We start from the raw sequence: 26458 nt of genomic DNA, 5'->3' as shown, positions 1-26458 counted from the left end.
CCGCGATCCGGCGGGGAGGATTGCGGCGGAATAGCCGAAGGGGATGGCGGTGAGATAAAGGGAGTAAGAGAGAAAGAGAGGTAGATAGCGGGAGACACAACAGTTATATGGACAGTGGAAATAAGAGGGAATTGCCGTGACCTAGGGGGAGGAGGTATTGGGGGATGATTCTTTGTATGTCTCTCTCTCTCTCTCTCTCTCTCTCTCTCTCTCTCTCTTTGCGTACCACTGTTTGTCAATACGCGAGCGATATGATCACCAAGTATAATCACCGGCGGACCCGAGAGAGCGCCGGGCTTTCTGTCAATAGAATACTGCTTTGTGTGACCTCCCGCGCGCCATCCCCGCACATCTCGCCGCTTATATATTGTATCAAACGCATCCGAGCGTCCGCCCTCTGAAACACATCGCATCGCCGTTCGCAAAATCCGTATCGACCACGAAGCCGGTAATGTATATATATACACGGAGATGCATAGAACACGCACGGAAGCCTGTGGAAACTGCGTGGATCGTACCGACGAACAAAAGTGTGTCCTCCGTTTTGCATATTTGCGTAACGTATGTTTTTGTTGCCGTTATATGCATGCATCCCCGACTCCATTTGTTTTTCTTTCTTCGCTCGCGAGTCTACCTCATGCGCGAGCGGCTACAAAGAGAATAGTATGGCGATAGTATGGCGGCTATTGCGATCGGGATACATGCACATCGCGGCTGTGCATGTATACGTATATGAAAACAAGGAACATAATGACAAAATTATTACTTATGAGTTTATCAGATAATAACGGTAAACCATCTTGCTACGCATAATTAGCGGTTATCGCTGGTAACGAAATATTTAATAGTCTGATTAGTTTGCATATCATTAGATATCTTGTGTTACATATTATATTAACAGAAATAAGTTGTTGGGATCATTCATCGTTTATAAGGGATTGAGAAACGCGGAAACTGACTCGATTTGTATTACGAAGTAGAAAATAATTTTGATACGCTAAACGAAAAAAATTTCGCATCTGGAAAAAAAATCTACTTTTATAATAATTTTATAGAAGATTTAAGGAAAAAAAAAAAAAAACAGAACTGTGTTTGATTACACGTTGTATATTTTGCAGGCTATCGTTATCGCATATCATTAGTGATGCTCGCTTATAATGTATCCTCCGCTAACGAAGCTCTCGCAAAGTGCGCATTATCACCGCGTCGCATCGTCGATTTTTGCAGAGCGCGATTCGGTCTGCCGTGTTAAACAGGCTAAATGAGCGCGGTCGCGTTTCCGCCTTTGCCTCTTCGTTTGCTTTTTGAGCGAGAGACGCCGACTTACGCGGGCATCCGCGCGCGAACACCTATCTTCCTTCCGTTCAGTTCGCCCCCTCCTGATTCGTCCGGATGGGGGAGGCCGTACTATCGCGTCGGTCTGGTCCTAGTGTATCTTTTCGAGCGATCAAAGAATTACCGCACTCGAGTGGCAGACCGACGGTGTTTGCCGTTTGATCGTCGGGCAACGACGCGTAACTTTGCGTGCCCGTGTTACTTGACATCGCGCTGCGCTTCAAGACCGCGATTTGGAAAATTTGTGCATCACGAGAGAAACTTGCAAGTTTTCTCCTTATTCTGAAACAGACAAAATAAATTTATTACCTAGGAGAGATGGAGATCTTCTCGAAACAAACAAAATCGTATGAAATTGTCACTATATACGGAATTTTTATGTATTTTAAATTTTTTATATATCAAAAATTTTTTGGAGGAATTATAGATGCAGAAAATAGAAGTGTTAAAAAAAAGAATATATTACACTCTCAATAAAATATTAATTTTTCATTACAAGATTAACAATAAACTTTAATTGCTAAACTTTAACTGCAATTAATTATTTTTTTTTATTTTAAAATATCTAGATATATTTATGGACAGTTCTATATATGTAGTTTACTATAAATTTATTTATTATTGAAATAAATATCAAAGATATTAAATATGATGTTCGGATATAGATTTTACAATTTTTAATGGCGGATTATTGTTTTCCAATAAAATTTTTCTAAAGTTTACCTGTGCTCACACAGAAATATCCATACGCCAATGTCAGACGTGGCGCATTAATCATATACTTATTCACATATTTTTTATGCTCGCTCTCTTTGTTTATTTCTGTTTTTATCTTGTTTGTTCTCTTTCTATCCCTCGTTATATCGCTTTCCATGTTCTACTAGTCTTTCTTTGCTATATGTTCTACTTGTTTTGTTCACCTCCTCTGATTTGTATATACATTCAATACCTCTTTCGAAGACTACATCCTCATCATGTCGTGTTAATGCATGTAATTGCAATTAATCTCATTAAATCCGGCCGATGGCACTCGTAAATCGCGTTACTCTTTTCTGGTTATCTTGATTTTTTCCTATTCGTTTTTGTAGTAGCTCTAATCTTTTTCTCTTTCTCTGTATCTTCTCTATGTCTTTTTTTTTATCCTTGACGATATTATTAGTTGCTACTGATTTCAAATTGCCTTCAGGACGATAAAGCATTCATAAGAAAAACTAGATATGTACAGGTATATATTTTTTTATCTTGAAAAAAAAAATACAACATGTTGAAGGATTTACGCATAATTGGAAGAATACACGAGCGAATGGCACGACATCCAGGTTGATCCAGGAACTCGTATGCGGTTAACGTAAAAATTGAAAATGCCGATGCTGCAATAATTGAAGGTTTCAATCGAGTTTTACTGGCGCCAAAAGCGCGCGTTCGGTATCGGATAAAATTGAATTAGAGCTTGATAGAAAAAAAGAGAACGACACTCTTGTAACCCAATCGCTGCGTTCTAGGTATCGAAAGCTGATCGGGGACCATCGGCGTAAAACGCGTTCAATCAGCTTCGTACACGTGCATTCGAATACTCGGCATATCGAAAGTAATACTGCACTCCAAAAATCGACGATACGATTACGCGCTCGTATACCGTATGTTTTCGTATTTTTTAACCGTAAATGCAGCGACCCGATCCGTTATTCAACGTTCGATTGAATGATCCTAACAAGACATAATCTCGTTTTATTTTCCAATACGTTGCTGCATATGGTATCTCTTTTCCGCATATAACAGTCTAGATCTAAATGATCATCGATGTTATTATCAATATAAATGTCAGATATATGTCAGTATTCCAGTATTAATATATGGATTAACACACTGTTTTTCCGATAGCTATATAATCGTCACCGTCGTTAGCCATTTCGCGTTTTGGTTGTTGGAGTCGTATACTAATGCCATAGAGACTTTGATTAAGCATTAAATAAATATCCAATTAATGTAAAAATAATACGTCGAAAAATATATAAATATATATAACGGTAATAATCAACTTTGACTAAAAGAAAGTTAGAATACGGATACAGCATTCTATCTTTAGCTGTAGATATCTCTTTTTCTTCGATACTCTTCGTCGTTCAATATAAATGTCATTGGCGTGTCATATATTTAGTTCATACAATTATATTTTTACATGATTCTTTCTATGATTTCTCATTCTCAAATTATACGAAAGCTTTTTATAGCTATTTTCTAAGATTAGAAGTCTTTAATGTTTTAAGTACGTGATGTTAACATCGTAATCGTTTGTATTTGTAATATTAACAATTTTCAGACTCTCTCTTCTCTTCGCTTTTGTCTGATAAGACTACAAATTTATAAAGAGCATATAATCAACAAGGACAATCCATAAAATCATAACTATTAATTTTTAATTGTCTCAATGTGAATTGTATTCTTCATTTTCTGTTCTTCGATTAAAAGCCACATCCATAGCGTTTTTAAATGGACGGTTAAATGCAACCGAGCAAACATTTAAATTACTTGAATTTATTATTAAATACGCATGCTAAAAGCTGTTTTTCTCTTACGCGTTTCCTTGGGAATTGCTTATATCCTTTTGATATCCCGTTGAGTACTCCTAATCAGGTGACGGCTGTTATATTAATTACGAAATAATTATATCGTCGGACGGCTTTAGAGCTATACCTTGTGTTGAATGTAAGAAATAGCGAACACTAATGCATCCGCAACGTCGTCTGGACCACTCGACTATAGCATTACGCGAACCCTCTTACGTGACGCTTTTCTCCTTGCTGTGTCAGCTTCTCATCTGATTTTTCACCGACAGAGAAAAGAAAGATTTCTCGTAATTATTTTTCTCATTAATGCGCCCCATTGTCCACGCGCGTATAACAGCGGTATCGGTAACTACCGCGTCTTAATTAAATCCCCACGCGTGAAACGAAGCGTTAATCTAAAAGCGAAATTTCGTGGACGCTTCGTGGTTAATGAGCGCAGTAGGATCAATATAATCATCGCGGATCATAATAATGTCTATGTTTGAAGAAGAATTGTCGTATAATGTATCGTTATCGCGAGATTATGAATATGAAGTAAGAATTATTTTTTTTGGAGTAATATAGTTATATGATTCTCTTTGCGATATCATAATTTCGTAAAAAAAAAAAAAAACATTGCCAATAAAAAAAGAGACGAGTACAAAAACTTCCCTCTGGATCGCTCGATAGATAATGCTATCGTTAGAATGTAATAGAACGCAGCAAAAGAACGCAGATCGTGAAACAATAAATGAAATAATTATTGACGCCGGTTCCTCTCTTTACACTCTATAGAATCTTCGTTGAAAGAGAATGTACCGGAAATATCCGTGGATGATTGGAGCGAATCGTCGCGCCTCCGCAGCCTCCGTCATTCTTATCTAACGTCGGCCCCCACATTGGCGACACGGATTGTTAACTGAATCCGGGAGCCGGCATTGTTCGAGGGTACCGAGCGCCAGTAACAGTGGCCCATTGTATTCTCTCGGACACATTCGTCGGCTTTTCTTTCTCTCTGCCTCCGATAGTTTTTTCTCTCGTTTCGCGACTCGTTACCGTCGCAACTGATTGTCTCTCTCGAGTCTTCATTGCAGCTTCGTAACTCGCGCGTATTGTTCGCGGCTAGAATTGCTCGATCTCCTTACGAAAAGCATTATCATCGCGTATTTCGGTTTGCTTCTCGTTGTTCGCGCGTGTCCGCTTATCAATGCTATCGGTCTCCTCCGCGAGCGAACAGACGCGCTTTTAAGGCCCAAGCTCGCCTGGGGTTGTGGCGAGCGGATATAATGCGCGTTTCGGCTACGGCGCCGAGAATAGTTCAAAGTAAATACCGTGCTGTGAGAGAGTAGTGCCTTCTAATCTTCTTCTTCTTCTTCTTTCACGGGTGATATTCCGATTGCATTATGACCCAGCTTCAAACAGATGCGGCTTCTCAAGGGTGATATTCCACCGACTAATGTAATACGCGGGGATTGTCAGCGATGGTAAGTTTTAATGTTTGGTTAATCGGTTCGACTCATGTTTGACCTCGCGAACCATCACGTCGTCAATTGTGTTAACCGAGTAAAGCGCTGGAAAGTTTTTGGAAATGATGCATCACGAAATTTTGTGGAGAAACAAATTTTTTATATATTAATATAAAAAAAAATATATACAAATTGCTTTAAACAAAAATTAAGTGGGTTTATTACAAGATTCTGCGCTCATATAATTGAAGAAAATTTCACATTTAGAAATTATCTAGAATTTTTTCTTAAAATTTTTTACAAAGATAAAGTAAAAGATATACAATATATTCGTATTACTTTATAATTGTCTGTATAGAATTTAAATTAATTTGTGAATCAACTATTTTCAATCTATTAGGATCTACTCTCTTTTTATTACTTTTATAAAATATTACTTTAATCGCTGGCGTGAACGAAATGCGACTGTCTTTTTCAACTACGATACATTTAAATTTCATCATCATTATTACGCTTATCATTATGTAATCTCTGATATTTACTTAAAATGTTTATTTATTAAAGTTTACTTATTGATCTGATCCGGAAGCAAGTAATAATCGTAGATCCACAATTTAAACGCATCCACAAATTCACTGCGATGCTTCAGAAACAGAGTAATTGAGCGCGATAATAAGTGGGGATTTCGGCCGCAATATTTGAATCTAGATATATCTCACAGCGATCGCGAGGACTATAGAATGAAGTGGAAGTAGGTACCCGGCGAGCATTGAGAGTGCGGGTTATACTTGTAACTTGGACGGCGACCCCGTGAGAAGGAGAGAGGGAGAAGAGCAGCCGCGGGCGCTGCAGAGTAGTAAGAATTCTGCCGCGCGCGGATGTGAATGAGCCTCGCAGCTGCCACATTCCTGTGTGCCATCATCGTGATTTCCTTCCATTTTCTTTACTCTCCTCCTCGAATATTCTGCTTATGTTAGGTCTCGCAAAGAAGAAGAGTTCTCCATTAAATTGCGCTCAAATTTCAAGTTTGCCCGAAACGGTTTGCACTCGGTCGTGCGTCTACATAATTTTCATTGTGTAGACGCAATCCTAAACGAGCAAAAATGTATCTTGGGTGACCGGAGAATTGCATAAGTATGCAATGTTAACTATCGCAAGAGCTACTTTCGAATGCTCGATATAGTTTATTGTTGAAATTAGGATATATGATAATTATTATATGTAATACAAAATGTATATATTTTATAGAACACAGACGAGATATATCACTGAAATTTATTTCTTGATTTATAATTTATAGTTTCTTAATATCTTTGACTTAATTATTTTATAATATGCGCAGATAAACTGAATGAAATATGCGAAGATCAATGACTGTACATTAATTAAATGCTCTATATACAGAATATTATTAACGCAACGGCTGTGCGCCAGTTCAATTATTCTAATTTCCAATTGAAAGCTTATTTCTGATCAATTTTACCGATGTCAATTAATTTTTCCCGCTATTAACTTACCTTTCGTCTCCTTCTGTTTCTAAAAAGATAGAAAGTATCAGACTAAAGTTAAAATTAACTATAACCTGGAAACTAATTGTTAAATGAAAAAGATTGGAAATGTGTAACGTTTTATTAATCAATGGATCTGTAAAATATGATATATTTCTTAGCAATGATATTAACATATCTTGTTGTGAATATTGTTTATTAGCTTATATTTTTATGGAACGGAGTTAGTGATAGGATTTCAGTCTGTGCGTATTTCTGATGTGTCGCGCGGCCCCGTGTGTCGTCCAAATCTTTATTTCGGTTCTCACGTTTCGGCGCATGCATGGGAACGCGAGATGCGTGAGTGCAGCGCGAGAGAGGGCCGGGATAAATATTGCACACTCCTGTGAAACGCGCATCGCATCGTGAAGGTACGGATATCAGTTTACGGTACGTACACGCACTGCGTAAACGAGCCGTTTCGGAGCACGCGAGCGTGCAACTTATTCGCTCTCTGATATGGATTCGGGTTGTCTCGCTTTATTATGACGCTAAACGAGCCTAAAAGATACATTCCACGTCGTATTACGTTACAGTGAAAATTGCACATCTAATTAAAGCGTCATAATCATTTAATTAAATAGATTAAAAGCGCGCGTCATAAAATATGAATAAAAGATTTCTTTACATTCTTACACGTTTTTAAATTTCTATTTATTTTCTACGTGTATGTAACGATCGTTAGTTACTAGTTAAAATATTCTGCTGCAACTCTTGATATATATTATTCTCGCAGCCTAATGATTTTTTTTATGAAAAACGAATTAATAAACGATTTGTCTTGTGCAATAATGTTTCAGTGATATATCTTTATGTGTTACAAGTGTACCGAATAAAAAAATAATTAAATATTATAATCTTTTAAATAAATTATATCCATTGTTTATTCAATATACTTGTAATAATTAAATCCTTGGGCAACACGGCCATAATTAGATACAAAAACGTATATAACTCGTAACATAAGATTCGCATTGCACATTAACACGTGTGTCTTGTATATATCCGCATAAAATTATTCCGCTAAAATCGTATTCAATAGTATTCATCAATGTGGCATATAATTTTTCCTATGTCTACGCAACAAAGGAGTTGTGAAGAATTTCAGTTAGCCCGAGCTAAAGAACGTCCCCACGATTTTATTAATTGCCGTAAAATAACTGGATTCCACATCGTGCATTTTATAATTTTATGTGCATGTCATCTTCTTGGATTCCAAGAATAGTCCTCTATCTTTCATCTGCGAATTTCTCAACATATTATAGTAGATATAACAAAGAAAAGAAGATAATATATAATGGATATAAGGTTATACATATATTATCATAAGATAAAAAAAAAAGTTAATTAATTCGCATTAAAATTATGCAAGATCTATTTCCAGGAAGAGAGATATTCATTGGTAAGAATACTGTTTTATCTAAAAGTATGGTATTTCTGAATACTCTTTCTCTTTCTCTCTTTTAATGATATTTCGAAAATAATTTATATAAATGGCACGAGTTAATTCTTTCGAGAAAAATACATTTAAGATTGCAAATTATTGATCAATATGATTTCAACTTTTTTTTTAATGCAACTATATATGAATTTTGTCGATCATACCTCTTTGACAACAAAAATTTTACACAATCGTATCCACTTGCACAATCGGCGGCTGCCGCAATGGATTAGAATTGCGTCGTAAATAGGAGAGGAGAGACGAGGGAGCTGCACCGTGACACGTGCATCGCGCGCATTATTCTCGTTTCTCGAGTGGTCGGGTCTCGGTCCTCTTTGCAAAGCGAGCGCAGAAGAAAAAAGCAGGTCGGAATGAACGGGAATGATACGTACGACGAGCGCGTGCAAGACTGAGAACGAAACGAGAGAGAAGGAAACAAGATCCTTTGTTATGTGTGTATGGTATGTGTGTGCGCCATAATATATATATATATATATATATATATATATATATATATAAAATTAATTAAAGTCGACGGAGATTCGAAGGGAACTGCTTATTGTACTTACCCCGACTTGAAGAGCGTGACGATTTTATGTGGGGTAAGGTAGAGAGGTATGTACTGTAGTATTGCTTACTCGTGTATTGTATAGTAACCCTCGTTGATCGTCTTCCATCTCACCTTGTACTTGTTCTCTTTTTTTCTTTTCTCGCATACGCCACTTTATCTTATTTCGATATCTCTCATCGGAATCATTAACCAATAAAAGTACGAGTTGTGATCGTGCCGATGCCCAGGAAAGCTTGACTTATTAGGAATTAATGATGATAAAACATTATACATGCGAACATATGCTTACATTTTTTCACGCCACCGGAGATAGGATGATTTTAGCCGACGACCGATTCGACTACGCGACGTTAAAGATCCGTTAAAGAAAATTAATGCGCTACGAAAACGATATTCCCTCATCTCACGAGCTAGAAACGTTCGCACCGCTGCAGTATAAACCAATCGAGGTGTCGAAATGGTACGATGACAGTGTGCCGCGGTTGTCGGCTGCCATACATTACAGATAGAGGGATCGCCAAGGGATCTCCTCTCGAGAGGGGTGATCGTTGATGGGAACGCCGACAACCGCGATAGAGACAAAGAGAACACGTCAAACGGATAGAACGCGTATCCGTGGAACGAAAGAGGACGTGAGAGGAACATATCTATCTCCGTCGTTGAAAGAGAGAGTCGAGCCGAAGGAAGCGACGCGAGAAAAGAAGATACGTTGGCAGGAAAGTAAGAGAGAACCGGAGGAGACAGCGGCGCGATTGCCCTCTTGCTTGCTTCAAAGTTGACGGGGGTTGCTTCGGACGCATCCCGACGTTCCCCCGGGCTCCCTTGGGATCGTCTCCTCTCGCACACCACCCCAACTCACCACACACGATCTTCGCGAAAAGAACTCCCGGCGGGCGTAAGAAGCCGAGGACAATAATCCTGCTGACAGCCGGCTCATCGTCGCAGCTTATTTCGATCCCACGGTGGGCGCTGAGCCGCTAAGAGGAGAGCGCTGTCTGCGTCTCGATGGTGTATGCTGTCATACATGTCGTAATATCAAGGTTTAATGCCATTAACGTGCGCTCGCGTATTAACGAATCGAAGACTCGTAAATGTATCGGCTGAAACACTAAGAAGAATACACTGAAGCGTCTTTCTTATCTCTCTATCTACGCGGAAAGATTATTTGTTTGACGCAGAATAAATCTGCAACAATAGCATCTTATTTTGATCAAAGGAAAGTACTAGACGATTTCAACTATATGATTATTAGTAATATATTGCAATATATGCGCAGAGGTCAAGAGATATTTAGCCTCGTTGTGAGCGAAGAGATAAAGATATCTTCTTAGTAAAAAAGAATGGTAATATACAAAAATAAAACTGCTTACGCGAAAGTCTAAGATCTTTCAAGTTTAATAAATACGAAGCTGTGTTTGTGGTATTTATACGTATGTATTTGCATTTACAGTGAAAGTTATTTCATTTTGCGTGGTAAGCGCATGGTAAACGATTTATCTTTATATTTAAGAAGCCGACAAAAAATTTTAATTCCTTCTTTCTTACTCCCTGGGGGGCTTATGGGGGGCCACCCAACGTTTCGATAACGGGACATTCATATGGCTATGGGCTATATATGTTAATGGCGAGAAATTTACCGTGTTTACGAGCGATGGTCGCGTGCATTGCGTATGAATATTGTGCATGGAGAACTTTCATCGTCAACATTCCCGGAGATCCGACCACGATCAATGTTGCATTTGGTATGTAAGTTATCACGGATGTAGAACGGGCGAAGAGGCGAATCGTAAAAGATAGAGGAAGACGTGTCGTCGAGCATCGAGCGAAGGCACTATGCAGTTTATGGCGACGAAATGCGTTTGCTTATAGAGCATCTCCGACGCCGTTAATGTCGCACCGCGTTCGCGCCGCGTCCATGAACTGCTAATGATTTCATGTGCACTGGTTGTCTCACATTTACGAACTTGTTAAAATGCATGTAGATTCTGACGTGTTTAATTAGCATATCGATCGCTGATAATCGTTACGTTAATTGCTGAGAGAAGAAGTAAATTTATGTATACATAGTATATGACGCAAAGATATTATTTTTTATTCATGAAGAAGACTACATTATATATCTGACAGTATATATTTCCCCATTGATCATTTATCGATGCAACTATCTTAATCTTTTTCTCGGAAGGAGAATGATTGAACAATGATCTAACTATTGATCGATAAGACATTAATGGCTGCGTGTTTATAACGAGACTTACGACTAATAGAAGCCTTACATATAGTTAACTCTATAGGCATTATCACAATTGCTTGCGGAAGCGATGACGCGAGTTGGTTGGAAAAGGGAACAAAGTCGTCTTTGTGATATAGGATGATCGAGACGCGCGTACAGAAAATATTGCCGCATAGCTCGAGTCGTTCGTTCGAATAATATCGGCGAATGATATCGGTGGGGTATACGAGCGAAAGGAATTATTAATATTAGCGCTTTCGCGAGAAACCAATCCCGATGATCGGCCGATTTGTTTATCCGCCGACGTGGAATATCAAAAGGATTAGAGGCGGCGAACAGATAATAAACATCGGCCAATAAAGATAGCCGAAAATAACGCGCTGTGCAACGCGTCTGTGTCTCTATACGCGTCCACCCGAACCGGTCTGATCTATGATTATGGATCCCCACGAGGTCGATGCGGCAAACTTGTGTCTTTTGACGATCGCGCGAAATGTCTGCTCTGCCTTCTGCATAGCTCCGGATAGAAAAATCATATAAACCGTGCATGATTTTGCACGATATTTTTTTTTTATTTTTTTTTTTTTTTAGTTCCTTGCTTTGAATCCTCAATTATTATAGTTATACCAAAAATAAGGAAAATACTAGAAAAGCAAATTGTACGAAAATAAATTATGTATTTCTTTGATGACAAGTAATGTATAACGTAATAATTTATCTGCGCGAAAATTAAATTTGATTTATTATAATAATTGCTTTAATTTAATAGTGAGTAGTTGAGAAAACGATAATTCAAGATAGAGTTACATATTTTGAATAAGAAAGTATATGTAATAATATACTTATATATACATAGTTTATATTTTAAATATCTAAAAGAAATATTTCGTACGTATAATTTGAGAGTGTAGAATGTATAACTTATGTAATATTTAATATACATATATAATTTTTGATTTGTGATGTTATATATATATATATATATATAATTTAGCTAATCCACATGCAATATATAAAAAAGCGATGATTATTTTTTATTTGGTTATCTTAAATTACATATGTAATAATAGTTTACATGTAATGATAGTGTCCTTGTTTATTCATTAGAAATATTTAAATCGAGAGAGGAAACTTGTCATGATACACGTGGCATAATAGGAGTTACGAAGATATAAATAATGCACATCAACGAGATCTATCAGATTACTACATTGCGAAAGAAACTATGATAATACCGCATGGATTAATATATACAATGTCCTATCAAGAAATATCAATATTTTAAGAGGAAATGATAATAACAGCCAACATCTATCTTGGTTTTGATCTAGAATAGATATAAATCTATTGAAATGCGCATTATTGATGAATTTTTTTTTTTTTCAGTCGAGAAAAAATTTACTCCGCAAGTCAGAATCTATCATTACAAAATTAATAAAGATCGAGATTTGTAGGATATCTTGTATACGAAAAATCCAATAATGACGCTTATCCCGTCTTATCTGCACGATCTATAATATCGATTTCTGATATTATACTACCGATTCGATTTTTGCATTATATATTATCATAGTTACCACTACGATATGGCTTGCGATGAAAGAGACGATGGACGAAAAGACGGCCGTGTATCCACGCGAGATGGACCATCTATACCCCTCCGCTACACTCGAAAAGCAGCCACGAAAATACCGCTTCCGGTTGCCCTAGATTCCCGCAATTCACGCGGGTCCCTCTTTCTCTCGCTCTCTTTCTTCTATCGTTACGGCATCATATGGGACGAGCGCGAATCTCGTTCAAAGCGCTTCAAATAATTGATGTATCCATAGGTCGCTCCTTCTTGCGTGTGTATCGTCGGGGAGAGATTCCGCGTCTCTATTTTAAAATTCCATTAAAGAGTGCAATGATGTTTTTTTTTGTTCTTCGACTTATTGTTTTGCCTATTAGCTGCGAGAAGGACCGATTTGTCCTTCCTCTTCTTCTTTATCTTCATCTGTTCCTCTCGATCATTTATTTATGAATTTCATAACGCGATGTATTTTAGTCGATTGCGATAGGATCGATATTTGGAGGGAGGGAAAGGTGAAGGGCCCTAATCCTATCTACGTGCGCGGACTGTTTATATCGAAGTCACTCGCTCTTAGCAGCGCGACGTAATTTTAGACAGTACCCGCAGTGACAGTCTTTATAACGCACGTGAAGTATGAACCACTTCCGGTGGATCTACGTCATCCGGCGTGTCCCCTTGCACTCGCACTCCAGTGGCTCCGATTCTAAATCTAGACAAGCAAATCTCGTAGCCTTTAGCCCCGCATCTCGCGCGACGCGTGTCGCGCCGACAAAAATCTGCTCTTGTCCCATCATGACGCAATGTTGCAAAAGGCATTGTTCGTGTTCGCCGTTGATCAGAATCATACGAAAATAAAGTTTATACGATGTCAAATTATTTATTTTTATTAGTTTTACATTGTATCTTATTCAAATATGATGCTCTCTCCCCAGGATGTTCTCTTCAGATTCTGTATCAGATCGATGATGTACGATAGATAATCGGTCGAAGAGCGATTATAATGGTAGGTAGGTAGGTATGTTTCGGTAATTGCGTGGCTAAGTTTAGGCGGTGCAGTTGGCGTCAATGCGAGGATGCATATTCAGAACGGAGCTCCTCATATTCTTATGCTCACTTACTAAACCGCCGCGTCGCGTGTGGATGTGAATGTGAATGGAACTTGCTGGCACCCCGCCTGTTTATATTTAGCCACTGTGGGCGGTATAGCTGTCACGGATACGTATCATCGGCATAACTGAACTATGCAAATGAATAATGAAGTTCCAAGTCGCCCTTTCTCTCTCTCTCTCTCTCTCTCTCTCTCTTCTATCCCGCTTCTATGCCGCCTATTATAGGTGCCGTGAACCGAGGACGTTACCCGAATTGGCATTACCCGGTCGCGTCTCATTGTCTCTCACATCAGTGGACAATCTCTTCACGCCACCAAAGCGAACGCGACACATGTGGTCTCAATGAACGCACATGCGTGTACGCTCGCAGGAACATAAACGCACAGTTCGGCAGCCTTTGAACGGGCTTGGCCGTACCGACGTATCGTAAAAGATTGTAACGTCAACGAATACAGAGAATGGAGAATAGTCATACGATACTCTTAATCCTATAATGACTGCCCTGTTAGTTCCGTGCGATTTAATGCGACGTTAAAACAACATGTATACTTGATTCTTTATACTTTTATACGTCAAGTATAATTCTTGTAAATTATTAAAAGGAGAAACGTATGTCTATCTAGTCAATAATCAACATTAACAATATAGATACACCTAACATAAATACGCATCGTAATTAATTTTTATTAAAATATAACTTTGTAATCAAACAGAAGTCTCTTCTTTTTGTAATTTCTCGATATATTTCTTGTTCCTTTTTAAATCATAATTTTCATTATAACGTAAAGAAAGAAAAATTAACTTTTTGATTAATCTCGAATAGCATTAGACATTGTTGTACGTTCTCTATGTAATTTCTAATATAACTGAAAAGCAGTCTTGCATTGTAATCATTTTGCGCGTCAGTATCTATTAGAAGATACTCTGCTTGTATATCCATATTCTTTTTCTTATGCTATCGTGTTTAACAATCCGCAAAGGTCAATAAGAAGTATCCGGCAATGGAAAATTGACGCGGAAGATCGTGCTTATCATCGCGCTGCATGTTTTGGATTTTTATGTCGCACAAACTTACCCTGCAGTTTTTATTTTCGCCACAATTATTTATAAATCGAGTGATTTTCTATGCCGATTCCGCGTCTCGATAATAAAACTCCGAGAGTCGTGTCGATCGCAAATCATTTCCCGCGATTAATAATCGCGAAGAAGGGCGACACGGACCCATCCAGCGTCACGCGCGCGTCTGACGTCTCAGCTGGTGCACAGGCTGGATGAATAAACGTCTTCCTTATCGTCTAAAATAAACTGCACGTATCTGGATCGTAGCCAGGATATAGAAAAGTACAATGATATTTGTCGCGTAAATTCTTGCGTTCCTATGGAGAGTAGATTGGACATATTCGCCCATCTAAATCCGTAACCGACTTTATTTAACCGAATAAAATCATGCTTTAATTCACTATTAATATACAATATAATATATATGCATTGAAACATTTTTGCTGATGTATTTGACTGTGATCTATTCGATTGCGTGTTGTTGTCGCAGTCAGACATACGTAATTAGGTTTTTAATATATCATTGATATGTTCACGAGATCTAACATACCTGATATACATACAATATCTCATATTTAAGATAGCGTTAATAATTTAAGAGACTTGCAAGTAAACTAATTAAAGAGATTTGCAAGTAAACTAAAATAGATATGTACACACACACACACACACACATATATATTACGTTTATATACGAATACCTATAAAAATATGATAGTAATAAAAATGGAATAAAAAATTTTTTAATAAATACTTATCATTGTCATGTCACGATTTCTTTTGAACACTTGAAATAATTGTAATATTTGTTAAGCATCGATTCTCTATACAATTCACGTTATTATACAGTAATATCGATAAAAAATTCAAACGCAATGCAACAATATTTTCTTTTTTATCTAACCCAAATAAAAAAAAAGGAAGCTTATATAAGCTTAGCACAAATAACACTACATATGTGATTATAGTTTAACTAAGTTTATATAAATATTAGTAAAAGTTAAAAGATAATCTCCTCTGATATAACTATTAAATACTTTCAACTGAAACATAGACTGACAATGAGACTTTTAGGAAATAACAATCTTAGTCCGCATGTTTCAGTCGAACATACATAATATTTATCAAAATAATCATTATGCGTTTATGCGTTACATCTAAACAATAAATTACTCATCTACAATATTTTTGCATATGCCAAGTTGTTGAGAAATAGTTTCTTCTCATTGCACAATCTGCTCAATTGAAATATCTCTACATTAATACATCGAAAAAATAAATTTTATTCCAGAAACTGCATATAATATAGTTTGCGCACATTCGATCGAAGTATAGAAAAACGAAACGTATGAGAGTTTTAAAAGGCTCTTGCGATGCATCGAGTTAGTGACATAAAATGGCAATCATACATCACATAATTCGTTCTATACGTGCATTGTTCCGACAACACATCCGATGTATCTCATTCGCGCGGACATACCATCGGACTGTCCATCCTCCGCAATAGTTTCGCGAATTTTCGCTAACGTGTTCCTCGCTATAAGAGCCGATGCACAGTAGAGTACAGCGTTCCTTTAATTAGTGGTTCGTGTGCCTTTACAGTCGTATCCCGCTCACATGACGGTCGACTCGCAGAAGCAAATCGAGATGCAGCGGCTGCAAACGGAGCACTTGAAGCGACAGCAAGATCACATCATGCAGCACAACATCCAGGAGTTGCAGGCTCAGATGACAAAGAGCCAGCTGAGCATGTCGGGACCGCAATCGTTGATGTTCCTGCCGTTTCTCGAGCAGCTCAGAGGGCTGCCTGTACAGTCACCCATGCCTCCGCCGCCAGCAACGTCGACCGCCACCACCGGCAACAAGCACATCAACTCTATCGCCAATGTATGTGATCCGGTGATTGTCGCAATTTTGATTGACCAGTTCCGTATACGTATAATCAGTATTTTATAAAACTACAATATCACATTTTATTTTCGCGACACCGGTCATTTTCAATGTATCTACACGTTTCGGTAAAAAATATGGGGAGAAAATCATTTAATTAAAAGAATTTTAAATCCGATCTTCTCAAAATATGACATTATAATATTCCGATGATTCGTTAAACATTATTATGATGTTAAAGACTTTCTTCATTCGCAGATGATTAGCAGTCATCGGGAAGGTCCGAGCTGGGCGACCGCGCATCTCGTACAGATGACTACGCAGATGGAGAAGGAATCGCCATCACCGGCGCCAACTTCGTCCGCTGTAGCGCCAACGGTCCCGCCACTTCAGGATCTCGATGCACCGTTGAACCTCACCAAACCCAAGTCCACATCCTCAGGCGCCACGGCATCTTCCTCATCCCCCGGCAGTGATTCGCATTCGACAGGTGCCGGAAGTAGCGGCCAACAGGAGCAGCCATTGGCGGCGACCGCGCCAAAGCTCTTCCCGCCAGGACTACCGATACCGCGGAATTATCTGCCGACGCTTCCTTACGCCGGTCTACCGCCACATCTCAGCACACTATCTTCGCCAAGTAAATGATACATTTATGATCGTTCGCTTTAATCATTAGCGAAAGGAGAATCATAAGCCGGAATTGTTTCCACTGTTAAGCTGCGATGAATCTGATATCATCGTTGAAACAACACGGATATTTCGTGAAATTATTGCTATTTACAAGGATTAAGTATCTTTATACATTGTGAGATCTTGTAATACTACGCTTTCGGAAGTACATTTGATATTTTCTTCTAATTAAATGTTATCGCTGTTCTGCTAAGTCGGATATGCAACGCGTTCATCCCGCGGAACAAATGCAAATTAGCGGTTACCGTAAATGGATTTCAAGAAAAAAAAATACGGCCCATACGCCACAGAATATTTGCTACGGTTACATGCCGGTGGTGACACTTAATCAACTTCGAGCAGACCAGCTGGTTTTCCCGATTGTCCGTGGCCAGAGTTTTTCCTCCGTCGCTCGTTTCGGAGAACCTATTTCACTTGCCATCTGCTTTTTGTATGAATACCGTAATCAACGATGTGTAACGCGTTTCTTCCCGATAAGTCCGCGCGACAAAATTTGCACAAGCGAGGAAGGAAAGAAAATCATCGGGATCTTTAGGTCGTCATTGTAACGTCGAGAGCGAATCTCTTCGTGCGTATCAATCGCCGTGCGAAAAACACGGATGAACTTTAGGATTGTATTCAGAAATGTCGAAGAAGGTTTTCGCAGACATTATAGTTCCAAAAACAATTTTTAAATTACAAATAATTTAATGAAAATAAGAAATTTTGATTCTTTAATCTCAAAAGTGGATTTTAAAAAATTTTAAATTCTTAACGTTTTTAACTGATATTTAACATTAAAACTTAAGAAGATTAAAAAAAAAACGTCAAATAAAATTATCACCGAACACGAGATTATTTTAAATCTTATCAAATATACAAAATCCGAGTATCGCATAGTTTTTCAACATCTTGCACATCCCAAAAGACCGTAACTTCTTCGATTATGTCTTCATTGCTCATCTTTCATCTCCTTCCTTCGATGACCCGTTACAGTGGGCAAAGTAATGGCCAAAGACGAGGGCGGCGGAGCGGGTGGATCCGTGGCCGCTGCTGCGGTTGCGGCCGTGGAAAAGCACTTCGCGATGCACGGACTCTACGGATTACCGCCAAATGCAGCTGCGATGCCACCGTCGACCCAGACTCAAAGACCGATCAAACATTCTGGTTCTCGGGAGGAGACGCCCCAGGAGGAGCAGGACTTTCTCTCGACGCCTCACAGTAAGCGAATATATTAGGATAAAGGAGCGTCGCGTTAGTGCAATACGAATGTGCATTATAAAAAAGAAGATCGTTTAATTTTGATATATAATACATTGAATTTTAAACATAAATTTTCTTCGACAAGTGTACATATGATTATTATTATTTTTTTTTTTTTAAAGGAGATCAATAACCCTAAGTGAAGGGTCTTATATAGAGATTATATTATAATATATAAAAATTTTTTATTTGATAAGAATTTTGATTGTTCCGGTATAGAGAAAGATACGCATAATATTATAAGATGCACATAGTGCTTACTATAACCATTATATATTATCTAGTTTTATAAAGTATATATAATAGCTCTTACTTCGTATATATGATTTGGTTTCAAAATTGCAGTGTGGCGAGATCCGGCATATAAAGTAGCGGAAGACATAACGGAAAAAGGTAAGCACTTCCATTCTTCAAAGTAACCGGGCTGATATTACGCTCTTGTTTTGAGAGCGCTAAGTGACGCCCTCACGAAATCAGATTCGTTTCTCACGATAGTATCGTGAATCACGACGACGGCGTGACATCTAACGCCTCTATCTTCCTCTTTCTTTTTTCAGCTAAAATGGTGAGGCAGCAGAAAAGGGAGAGCGAGAACAAGCCACATATCAAGCGACCTATGAACGCATTCATGGTGTGGGCTAAGGATGAACGTAGAAAGATCTTGAAAGCCTGTCCAGACATGCATAATTCGAACATATCGAAAATTCTCGGTAAGTACACCTAATCCATATCGCCTTTCATACTTGCGATTATAATCGGTTTATCATATCTGCACTTAAATTTATTTTAATTCGGCTATTATCTCTTGTACATGAAATTTCACGTAATAATTTTACGTATAAAAAATATGTATTAAACTCTCTCTCTCTCTCTCTCTCTCGATAATAATATTACACATTTGCAATCAAGAATATAATGAAAAATTATTTGAGACATTTAATTTACGTAACAATAAATATCGCTAAAGAACGTAAAACTACTTTCTTTGTCGTCGGTTATAGGCGCCCGGTGGAAATCGATGTCGAACTCGGAGAAACAGCCATATTATGAAGAACAGTCGCGGCTGTCGAAGCTGCACATGGAGAAGCACCCCGACTATAGGTATCGGCCGCGGCCGAAGCGTACGTGCATCGTGGATGGCAAAAAGATGCGCATCTCCGAATATAAGTCGCTGATGCGACAGCGGCGGCAGGAGATGCGGCAGTTGTGGTGTCGCGACGGCGGTAGCGAGATAAACTTTTTGTCGCCTGTTAGCGCCGACCTGGCCGGCACGCAGCATCACCCAGGAGGGGGCGCTGGTCCGTCGGCGCGACCGTCGGTCTCGCCGCCGGCGACGATGCTGAACGGCAGTGGTGCTGGACCGAGCTCGGATCATCCCTCGTTTTATTATCCGCAGGACAGCCTCTCGCCAACAGATATGATGAACTTCTCGCCAGAGAATTCCGGTTCTATCGGTGGCTACGACGCGAGTCCGCGGCATCACGACGAAGATTGAACCGTAGCTCCGGGTCAGCCACTTTGGCCGCCCGGAGCATCATCGTCATCATCGTCGGCAGCAGCTGTAGCGGCAGCGGCTGCCGCAGCCGCGGCAGTAGCGTCCACATCAAGACTCGCCCATGAGCTCTTCTGGTAAGAATCGTCCGTCTCGGTGTGTCTTAAGTCATAAGACGTCGCGAGCCGCTGACTCGAGTTGCGCTTTTACGCGAGCTGGAAGAGGAGGCTATTACAGGAGAAGAGCCGGGTGTCTCGAAACCCCACTGGAGGTTGTGATATAATCTCGTTCTATCTCGGTGCCATCGTACATGAAACGCGAAGGATCTATCCGCGAAGCAAAGGCGCGAAAGCGTGTTCACCTGATTGAATCCGCCGTCGTGACGTCGCTCGATCGTCGGTCATTCTTGTTCTTCGGTACCAGTTATCGAAAGAATAGTTACAGATAATTTTACACACAGTACAATTTTTCAATCAATTAGTTTGTTTGATTTATATGGGATATGTGTACCCGACTATCTCGATAACAATGTATTGTGCGGTTAACATAAGTCAACAGTATCGGCAATAGAACGCGTTCGGATTCGTGTCGAATATTTTGATAAATAATAATGTCGTCTGACTCCGGATTCGCAGTTTCCAATTAAATTGTCTTTTATATATCGGCAATAATTGAAAATTTTCTCGCTTGTGTTATTTCACAATTTTTACGATTTTTTTATTGCTGCGCGATACAACGCTATTTCAAGACAATCTATATTGTGAGTGTTTATCCGTTTGTAGAGACAATCTTCGGCATCCGCGATCTATAAAATCTTCTTGTGCAAATATACTTTTGTTATTTGTTTTAATTCAGATATTCTTAATTCTTAAGAAAATGAGGTACTTTTCCAAACGTATTTAAAAATCTGTTTAGTTTAAACTGAAACAATTCAAAAAACATTTAAAGAATGTCGTAATGTTGTTTAATAGACATTCTAATCTATCACAAGTTCTCTGAACGTAAAACGTTTTTCTTTGGTAACTTTCTTTTGAGTGACAACGAAGAATGGCGTTTTTTTACACACGGCGGTATTCTTTGCATTCTTTGTATCTTATAATCAAAACTACAATTTGCACGATAGACCTCGAAATCATCGGTAGCTAACGTGTAAAGATACGATTAACCGGCGTTAACTAACAGCCAAAGTATACTCGTTGCATATTCACTGTACGTGCGCAAGGTGAGACGAAATGCGAGGGTACACGCGCAATCGCATAATTTTTATAAAACAATCACGTGTCGCTTTGGCGTGCCGATTCGGATGCGCAAATTCGTGCCGATCTCTTTATCAGGACTTGAATACATAGCGAATATATCACATACGCGTTGCGATGCATGGCCAAAAAGTCTTGTTCCTATTCCTTCTAGTGTGTGTGTGTGTGTGTGTCTACGATACGCCATTCCGATCGGTCGTATCGAGAGAAAAAAAAAAAAAAGATGAATGAATAAAAACTGGTCTTAAAAAAAAATTACAACATCTCTCGCAACGATCGCATGCGTCCACAAACGCGTAGATCCACATGTGGCAATCTTATCTTGCGACCGCCCAAGTCAGAGTCGTCTATAATGTATACCATCGGTATATAAAACGACCGCGTTCGAAGCGCTGAACGATAGATCAGAAAAGAGTGAGAAAAAGCTAGAGAATAATCACTCGCGCGATTAAATCCCGGTGCGTAGAGGCGTAATGGTTTCGCTTAATATAAATGCGTAGTACTTATAGTATTTTCATCATTAATTTATTGACTCTAATATAGAAACGGCGATAGCCAAGGGAGGTAATAGTCGACTGAACATAGCGAGTAGGGAAGGTGCAACAAGAGATGAAACGAGATGGACATGAGAATTAGCGTGGAATATCGATATATTAGTACAACGTTACAGTAAAAGAAACGGAAGATAGTGTTATTTATCGAAAAATTAGCATGCATTCAGCGATCGAATCGTTGCGCGCGACACGTCGGGATGCGATGCAATGATGCGTTACATACGCGTGTATTATGTTTCTACGCTGTCGAATTATATTATGAATAGAATGGGCCGGGAGGGGGAAGGGGGAAGGGGGAGATTGGTGAACCCAGGAGATTGGGATCGATGGAGAGATAATTACGGTTTCGTATAAGCCGATGCTAAAAGCGAACACGGTTGTAACGGTAGTCTGTGAGACGATTGAACTGGACGATGTATAATGATTTGGAGCTCGATGTGATAATATTTATGTGCCAAATAGCGTTTCCGCGGGCGGGGGTTAATCGAAAAGGAATCTCTAACCCCGTGTCGCCTCGTTGGCTCGACGTGAAAAACGAATTCTTGCGTCTTCTTTTCACGTTTTTTTTTCTTTTGTTATTTATAATCAGTGCAATTACATACACACAGTACCTAATATAATTTTATAAAGAGAGCCAGTATCCTCGATATATCTGCACCCGTTTCGTTGGGGCTCGACCGGCGTCAGATTAGGATTTAGCTTAATGTTGATAATAATTTATTTTATGTATATAATGGATTTGTACACACACACAAATGTGTCGGGAAATAATCATTAATCACGTGATCCGACACGAGCGTCAATATTATTAATGTACAGTGTAACTATATTGTGATGTATCTACGTAGCTACATTATATATGTAATTATTCGAAGTATGTAGATTAACAATGTTAAATGCGATACGTATTCTTATTTTCATTGTCATTATTATTTTGATTATTATTATTATCGATGAGACACCTATTATATTATTATCATTATTATTATAAATATTACAGTTATTGATATCATCGTTGCTTATTTAGTACTATTATTTAAGTAATGGCCTTATTATTTTTAGTAACGAAAAAGGTTGTACGTGCCAGTTTAAACAATAACGGCAAGTAAAAGTTCGTTGTTCGTTAATGCTCGAATACTCGATCAAATTTTAATGTCATATTTCTATATATTACATATTTTCTTTTTCTCTGAGCTGTTTTCTTCGTCTGTGATGATTTCGGAAATTTCCGCAAGAGTTTCAATTTTGTTTCACATTCAGTTATATTTTTATTTAAAGTTTAACGTTTTGAAATATGTTTTTAAAGCAATCTTTTATCGCAATTAAACTTTCAAAGGTAAGCTTGATATATGAAAGAAAAAATATGTTTTCTTTTAATTATTTTACTAGATGTTATTATAGCAATTTTTCCTTTAACAGAGATATTAAATATTTCGGGTGAATGGTCTGCCTATCTTGCATTTTTTCGATTGTGCCATACCCTTTCGTTATCGTGTGAGCATCGAAAAATTTAATTGTTTTAATGTTTCAAAAATTTTATGTAAGATTGAACTATATATATATTTCTAATGGTATAAATACGCGTATAACAGAATTCGGTCCGCATTTTTTTTCAAAATTTTATTGGTTTATTGTCCACAATGATTGCTTTAATAAAAATCGGTTCTGCATTCCATCGATTGCGGTTTTTATTTATCTGATCATTTAAATTAATAGCGTTAATTATGACATATTTAGTTCGTAGCGATCTTTTTAATTTCGGATATCATGACATGCAATAATCTCAATACACGATTATTATATTTACTGGCCTTTATATGCAACCAATGCGAATGCAAACTGTAAGAATAGTAAATTGTAAATCGAATTACACACTACTAATATTATAGTATATTTAACGTAAAGAAAAGAAGTAAACATTAACACCCGCTCTCAATATTCCAAGCATTCACTTCATTTATATGTACGTTGTTGTTAATGGTATAAAAAATATAATAAAATAACGCTTTACCGAAATTCAATCTTAGTTTTAGGTATACTATTTCTAGGTGAAATTTGTATGAAGAATGTATATAGTTATGCAATACCAGTGCATATGGTGGAAGGGAGATATAGTGAGCAAGAGAGAAAGAGAGAGAGAATGATAGAGGACATAAAAAGTCAGATGTATGTGTGAGTGGAATGAAATGCTCGCGATCATCTTAACACTACTTGTGTGTCGTGATTGTAGTGTACTCTATCGGCATCAATAGCGTAAAATCAAAATAAATATTTAGGATAGTGGGTAAATCGCTACTGATAATAACTATTTCAAATTTTATTTATTGATACATAATGGAAATCTATCTTCATCGCGGCAGTGTTAAGATGAGCGTACAAAACATACAGTAGAGCAAAGGAAAAGTCATACTTTGGAACACATAGTCGTGTATAATTATTTACGCCTCGCGCTGTCCTTTTCCCACATGCATGCATGCGGTCGCCTCGCGCTATCTCCCTCATACCCACCGTCTTACGAACGCTATCCCTCTTCCACGCTCATGCGAACGCCTCGCGCTGTTCTTCTCCCACATGCGTGCATGCGGTCGCCTCGCGCTATTTCCCTCATACCCACCGTCTTACGAACGCTATACTTATCGCACCGACTTACGAACGCTATCCCTTTCCCACGCTCATGCGAAAACCTCGCGCTGTCCTTCTCCCACGCATTACGGCATCGTACCTTAAGATCGCGCGTGCGGTTTGTATGGAGGATATGCAAGGAAGGGAAGCGAAAGAAATACATAATCATTTTTTTCATTTTTTTAAACACATTTATTTATTTATTTATTTATATTACCATACATCGCCCCGTCTCAAGGTTTCAGACAAAATTTCATCCACAGCATAAAGCTAATAGTTCGCAATCTATGATAGATGTTTTATCATAGACTTCGCGCAAGATTTTAACCGTAGAATCTCTCTCGGCGCCAAACATATTACTTTGCAAACTCCAAACAAATTGATCGAAACTCTCATTTACAGCTTCTAGATTCTCACACAGCTTTAAATACTCGTGATTAACACAGTATTCGAGTTCGAATAAGAAAAATATAGTTGACGGTTTCATGTACAAGCAAGAATCGCGCAACGTAAGTTTGACAACACTCGCATCACTTATTTTAACAATCTCAATTGTTAAGTCGTTAATCCATATCGATGCATGATTAGGCGTTTGTATAAGTTGTTCAACGTCCGCTCGTTTCAGCATTAGCGATTCCCATGTATCGATAGACAAAACGATTTGGTTGCCTCGGTTATCGCCCAGATGCAATTCCACGTAAGATGTTATTCCAACGCTGATTCCGATATCCAAGTATTTATAAGCAGTGCGCGTCAAAGCAAATCTGCGTACCAAAATACGTGGTATACAGCGAGATTTACCGCATCTGAAAAAATACAATTAAATATGAAATAGCATGGAAAAAAAACATATATGAAAAATATATAAAACATTTGTGATACTTACAAATCATGTGGTTTCTTGTATACGATTAAATATGAAATAGCATGGAAAAAAAACATACGAAATATATATATATATATATATATGAAAATTTGTGATACTTACAAATCAAGTGGTTTCTTGCACGGTTTAATTTCATCTCGTGGTTTCTTGCACGGCTTAATTTTGTCTCGTAGAACGTAGTAATTCACGCGTTTGCAACCGTTGCTGGTGCTTCCTTCAGCGGAATACCAGATATATAAATATGAAACCGGAATTTTTGTATAGAAAATACACGTTTATTGTATAAAAATGATAAAAAATATTTTATTCGAAGTATTGCCCATTGCTAGCTATACATTTTTCCCATCTCTCTGACAATTTGTGGATGCCACGCCAAAAAAACTGTTGCTCCTTTGAGGCAAACCAGTCATCGAGCCATTTTCGTACATTTTCGTAAGAAGTGAAGTGCTGCTCAGCAAGTGCGTGTCCCATCGATGCAAATGAGTAGTAATCGGATGGAGCCAAGTCTGGTGAGTAAGCCGCATGCGAAAGTATTTCCCAACTAAACGCCTCAATCGTTTCCTTGACCGGTTTTGCTGTGTGTGATGGTGCATTATCATGAAGCAAAATCACTTTGTGTTGCCTTTTTTGATATTCTGGTCGTTTTTCACGCAAAGCTTGATTCAAATCGAGTTGTTGTTGCGTTTGAGCGTCATCCTCATCTAACAATGTTTGCAATTCGCTGTCTTCAAACTTTTTCGGTGGTTTTCCACGTTCTTCGTTTCTCACGTCAAAATCGCCACTTTTGAATTTTTTAAACCACTCAAAGCACTGTGATTTACCAAGAGCATGCTCACCGTAAGCTTCGACAAGCATTCGATGCGATTCTGCAGCAGTTTTCTTCAAATGGTAACAGAAAATCAATGCAGTCCGCAAGTAGTTTCCAGGCACAAAATTCGACATGTTCAAC

General features: G+C 38.3%; 1 protein-coding gene across 5 annotated transcripts in view; it reads left to right on the top strand.

Moving 5' to 3' along the window:
• The window catches only part of Sox102f (transcription factor Sox102F), a 150194-nt gene extending 124682 nt beyond the window's left edge, over nucleotides 1-25512 (top strand). For all 5 annotated transcript variants that reach the window (XM_070304700.1, XM_070304702.1, XM_070304701.1 and 2 more), the window contains 6 exons: nucleotides 16480-16764; nucleotides 17026-17404; nucleotides 18433-18657; nucleotides 19045-19092; nucleotides 19257-19409; nucleotides 19701-25512. In XM_070304700.1, the coding sequence (XP_070160801.1) occupies nucleotides 16480-16764; nucleotides 17026-17404; nucleotides 18433-18657; nucleotides 19045-19092; nucleotides 19257-19409; nucleotides 19701-20194 (1584 nt within the window). In that variant the 3' untranslated portion in view covers nucleotides 20195-25512. The remainder of the gene's footprint in view (nucleotides 1-16479; nucleotides 16765-17025; nucleotides 17405-18432; nucleotides 18658-19044; nucleotides 19093-19256; nucleotides 19410-19700) is intronic.
• Nucleotides 25513-26458: the final 946 nt, after the last annotated feature.

This window comes from Polyergus mexicanus, unplaced genomic scaffold (genome assembly GCF_030449975.1).
Source record: "Polyergus mexicanus isolate NDT 795.1 unplaced genomic scaffold, iyPolMexi1.0 SCAF_12, whole genome shotgun sequence".
NCBI lineage: Eukaryota > Metazoa > Arthropoda > Insecta > Hymenoptera > Formicidae > Polyergus > Polyergus mexicanus.
The sequence above is the reverse complement of the archived record's forward strand: the minus strand, read 5'-3'. Positions and strand labels throughout refer to the sequence as shown.